The 4,926-nt window shown below is 28.5% G+C and overlaps 1 protein-coding gene across 1 annotated transcript in view; it reads left to right on the forward strand.

The window, feature by feature from the left end:
* The window catches only part of LOC117170078 (IQ and ubiquitin-like domain-containing protein), a 26,242-nt gene that overhangs the window by 1,628 nt on the left and 19,688 nt on the right, over window positions 1-4,926 (forward strand). The window contains exons 2-4 of the mRNA XM_033356601.1: window positions 936-1,163; window positions 2,783-3,327; window positions 4,125-4,325. Coding sequence (XP_033212492.1) covers window positions 936-1,163; window positions 2,783-3,327; window positions 4,125-4,325 — 974 coding nt within the window. The remainder of the gene's footprint in view (window positions 1-935; window positions 1,164-2,782; window positions 3,328-4,124; window positions 4,326-4,926) is intronic.

Consider the following 4,926-nt stretch of genomic DNA (forward strand, 5'->3'; position numbering starts at 1 on the left):
ACAGAGAATTTTTGAATTTGAAAAAAATTTGTCTCGAAAATATTCAAAATGTGTTTACGTTTTGAATTTTTATCTAAGATAGCTGGCTAAAGAACTTGGCCTTTAGTTTAGGACACTAAAGGTGTGCACCAAAGGCCAATCTAATTGATTAATTTTTTCTAAAGTTATCGTATACACAGACAGACATATAGACATACATAAAGACAGCCAGGCAGACATTTGACAAGAACTGGGTAGGGGGGGGGGGAGAGGGGGCAAATTTTGCACAAATCTAATACCTTCTCTGATGATAATGTAAAAAATTTATTTTTTGGTTGAAGATTCTTTATTTCAGTTAAAAATTCACTTATTCACATGAAAATTTACCTGTATTGATTAAATATTCTCCTGTGGTTGAATTCAGCTATTTTTTTATATAAAATAAAAATCTTTTCTGGTTAAATTAGAAACTATTTTTTCGAGAATTAAATTTTTTGGTTGACAATTTAACTATACTTAATTAACAGTGGAACTGCTTTGTTTAAAATTAAGATTTTATATTAGCTATTGAGTATTGAACTATTTTGTTAAAAATTGCTCTTTTTTATTTCAAAGTTTAACCATATGTTTAAAAATTCATGTATTTTCTTAAAAAATCCTCTTTTTTAATAGAAAATTAATCGTCTTTGTTTAACATTTAATTTTTTCTTTCTATATTTAGTTTAGAGTAGAACTTCTTAGTTAACATTCTTTTCATTTGAATTGAAACTTCATTATTTCAGTTAAAAGTTTGTCTGTGATTTAAAAATTAACTATTTGGCTGAAAATTAATATTTTTTAGTAACTGGTTCCTTTTAAAAACTAGAAAAGAATTAAAACGATATAATAATCATTATATTGTTTTTATTCTTTTTTATACATATGCAATTCAATTTGTTATTTTTATTTGTATTTAGGACAGATTGTTACATTCCAAGTGAAACAGATAAGTATTTGTCGATTAAAACATATGAAAGTTATGAAGAAATGCAGAGAAGAATAAATATTGAGGGTCATGCTCGTACAATTCAAAGATATTATAGAGCTTATCGAATTCGAAGATTCATAAAAGAGTCTGCTCAGTTGTACAGGAAGTTATTGGGTGATTGCAGGCTTGAAGAAGAAGAAAAGGAAGCAAAGATTCAGTGAGATTTTAATTTTGGTTGAATATATTCGCACGCCCGTCCGGACGCATAGCAAAAGCACTGGATGCGTGAAAACAGTTATTTTCTCTGTTTTTTTTTTAATTTGAAAGAAATCTTATTTGTACAAAAATTATCGCGTTATTTTTTGTATGTACAGTCTTTATAGTATATAGTAAAAAACGTCTGTTGCCAATTTAAAATTTTTTGAAAGTCTGCAAAAAATAAATTTTCTTATATGAATTTATATACACACATTTTGGAAAAATTTGAATGTGTCGAACCTGAAGTTTCTTTAGCTTGAACCAAATAAACAGGGCATTATTTACGATCATTCAAAAAATGATTTGTGATTTTTCAAATGTTCCTAAATCACGAAAAAATCCAAGATATCAAAAACTCAAAATTCCTAAATCACAACTAGATTTTTTTTCATGAACAGAAAAATTATACCATGTTTTATTGGTTTAAGCTAAAGAAATTTCAAGTGCAACATATACTATTCTTTTTAAAAATTCGAAATTGAAGGAAGCCCTTCTTTTTGATTATTTCAAAATCGGAATCTTCAAATAAAAAAAGGCAACAGAAGATATTAATCGATTTTTCAAATAAGAAAAATGGTGTGCTAAACTACGATTTTGTTCTTAGTTCAACCGATTCAATTAATTTATTTATTTTTTGACTTAGAATTTTACAAAATTGAACAATAATTATTTTTACAAAAGTCACTCTTTCAATTTCAAACTTTATTTAAATATTGCTTCAGTATAAAACATTCAATATTGCATACATTCGATTTAAAATTAACATTTTTAAAAATATTCTAAGCAATATTAGTTTTAATTTTTTCCATTTCTAATGTTTCTTTCTTAAAACTGCTTGAAATAATATAATCTTTACAATTTACAAATTTCGTGATTCATTCTTCAATTCAGAGCATTGAAAATGATCACATCGATTTATATTTTTAAGCAGAAATCTTTGAAGTGTTTAACTTATAAAAGCTATTAGTTTTGAAAAGTTTGAACTACAAATTTCTGAGTTAAAACTTGTTTAAATTTCAATTGAAAAATTGAAAAATTTAAAGGAGTTCCAATTTGACTTTTATAATTTGCAGTTCTGTTTTCATCACTTCAAATGAAAAATGTTAGCTTTTAGAGGTGAATGTTTGAATTTTAGTGACCATCGGACAGTATCAAGGTTCTATTTTATGCTAAGTTATCGACATCAAGTAATTACCATCGGTCGGTGATGCAGTTTTGAGCAAGAATCGATTCTTAATCGGTATATGACGTTGAACCCCAAGAAGAAAACGGAGGAGGAGAGGATGATGTATGAAGATCATTTTGGAAACATTACTTAGAGATTGAGATATTTGTAATTACCATCGGTTGATAACTTAGCATAGAAAAAAATTTTCTCGGTCTTTAGGTCTGTGTGTTTACTACTATGAACAATCTTTGAAAATCGAAAAAAACAGAGAATTGTTTTTCCCGATTAAAACGGCCACCCCGTTAGAAAACTTCCAAACTAAGGACCTTTTAATTTCCAAAGCTTTCAAGCTTGTTTCCTTTAAATGTTAAAATTTTACCTAAAAACATCGAAAATTATTTTCCGCCTAGGAAAAGGTTTCAAGACGAAATATTTCGCAAGACTTATCCCAAGACGAGAATGGATTTCGACATGTTATATAATTTAATCGACAATTGGAGAGTTATACAGTTCAGTCAGATTAAAAAACAATTTTTTAAAGCTGGGCAACTTGCAGTTCAATATTCAGTTCTGGAAACAACAGTTTCAATGCTTAAAAATGTGGACAGCCTTAGGCAAGTTGTTAGAGATTCTTACAGAACAAAAAAGCAAGCTAAATTTTTAAAAATTCACTGTCAGCCTTTAAAATGGAAAGGATATAAAGGAAAATCAATAGAGATGGTGACACTGAAAACGCAAAAAGCTCGGGAGTATAAAATACTTTATGATGATTTGAAAAATGATGACGTGACTTTTGAAGAGAGAATAGAAATACTGCTGAACGTGAAGAATTTTTTGATAAAGTATGATGGATATGCAGTTGAAGAATTGAATTATTTGATGGATCAAGAACTAATTTTTTTAGATAGAAGAATCGAAGGATTAGTTTTAGACAATTTGAGAAAAAGGACAATCAGTATGATAATCATTTATATTTAGTAAGAAATGGGGTTGTCTTATAAATTGTAGATAATTTTTTAAATATTGCACAAAATTCGAAAGATTTTAGTAGATTACAATTTTTTTTTAATTACTTTACTTCTGAGAAAAAAATATTTAAAGAAAATGATCGAAAATCTTATTCAAACAACTTCGTGACCTTGAAAAGACAATTCCTGCAAAACGCTGAAGCAATCAGAATAATCTCTGCCAATTCTGATATCTTTTTATACCATTTATTTTTTAGCAGTAAAATCAATTGTTTCACTTTATAACTTCTTTTTGTGATTAAAGAATTATTTTTAATAATTTTGCAATGAATATTTGTTGGGAAGAATTTACTTGCACATTTAATCATTTTAAATGTCCACTTTTTGCATAATCCCACTGCCACACTTCACAAATTGCGCTTTTTGTGAAATACGAGTAATAAGCCTTTTTAACACACTTATACTGGTGAATCAGGTTTAAAATAATGAACGTGAAAATATACTATGTTTACTTCAATTACTGGCGGCCATATTAATTCCTCAGCTAACTGCGCTAATCAGACAGATGCTTATCAGAATACCCTATATGCCCACAAAAAATTTCAAAAGTATACATTTAAAATCTTTTTTAAAATCAAGCTTATTTAAAAAAAAACTTTCTCTAAGTTATCATATTGATTTTTTAGTGCACTTTTAATTTCACAAAAAAAATGTATTCGAAAATACGAAACAACTCCATTTTCAGAATAATTGGAATATTATTGATTTAATTCTGTTTTTGTAGGTACGTTTTTACATTTCCTGAGAAAATCCAATTTTTATAGTTGTAAATTCAGGAGCGAAAACACGCTGAAGGATCAGAGTTTCCATGAATTGCGGGAGCCTTTGGAGACTGAAACTTTATTGTGTAGAAGTTGCAAGAAGTTACTTCCGCGCAACAAATTCTCAGTTCATGTGAGGATGAAGACATTTCTTCACTGTAAAAGTGAGTCTTTTATAGTTTATTTTAGGTTCACTCTTGAATATCATCAAGTTTTTTCAGCTATAAAAATGTTTACTTGGATAGATTCTTAAAATTATTGAACTATTTTAAATATTAATTGCTTTGATTAATTCGTCCAAGAAAAGTAATTTTTAAGCCTTCTAAATAATTTTAAAATTAAAACTTCAACTATTTGGTTGAATTTTTAAATATTTTATTGAAAATTAAACTATTTTGTTTAAAGTCATCTTTATTCACTAGTCTCCTCGAATATTCGTCTTTTTGGTTTTCTTGGTAGAAAAGTTATTTTTAAGGTTTTATTAGCACTGGGCAGAAAAACTTATAGTTTTGGTCCGGTGTCCATCCGTCCGTCCATCCGTCCTTCGTACTTTGTTAAGAAGGGAAGTTAAGTGAGGGAGGGTAAGTGAGGGGAGGAGTGAGAGAAAATGATTGGATATTAATTATTGGGATGGAAAGTAGAAGTAAGGAAAAATGAGTGGGGGAGTTGCAGGGGAAGTAAGGGAAATAAAGAAACGGAACATACGGGAAGTGAGGGGGAATAAGAGAGAAATCAACTAAGAATGTCTTTCCGACGAAAGGGAAA

Source organism: Belonocnema kinseyi, chromosome 3 (assembly GCF_010883055.1).
Source record: "Belonocnema kinseyi isolate 2016_QV_RU_SX_M_011 chromosome 3, B_treatae_v1, whole genome shotgun sequence".
In the NCBI taxonomy this organism is placed as follows: domain Eukaryota; kingdom Metazoa; phylum Arthropoda; class Insecta; order Hymenoptera; family Cynipidae; genus Belonocnema; species Belonocnema kinseyi.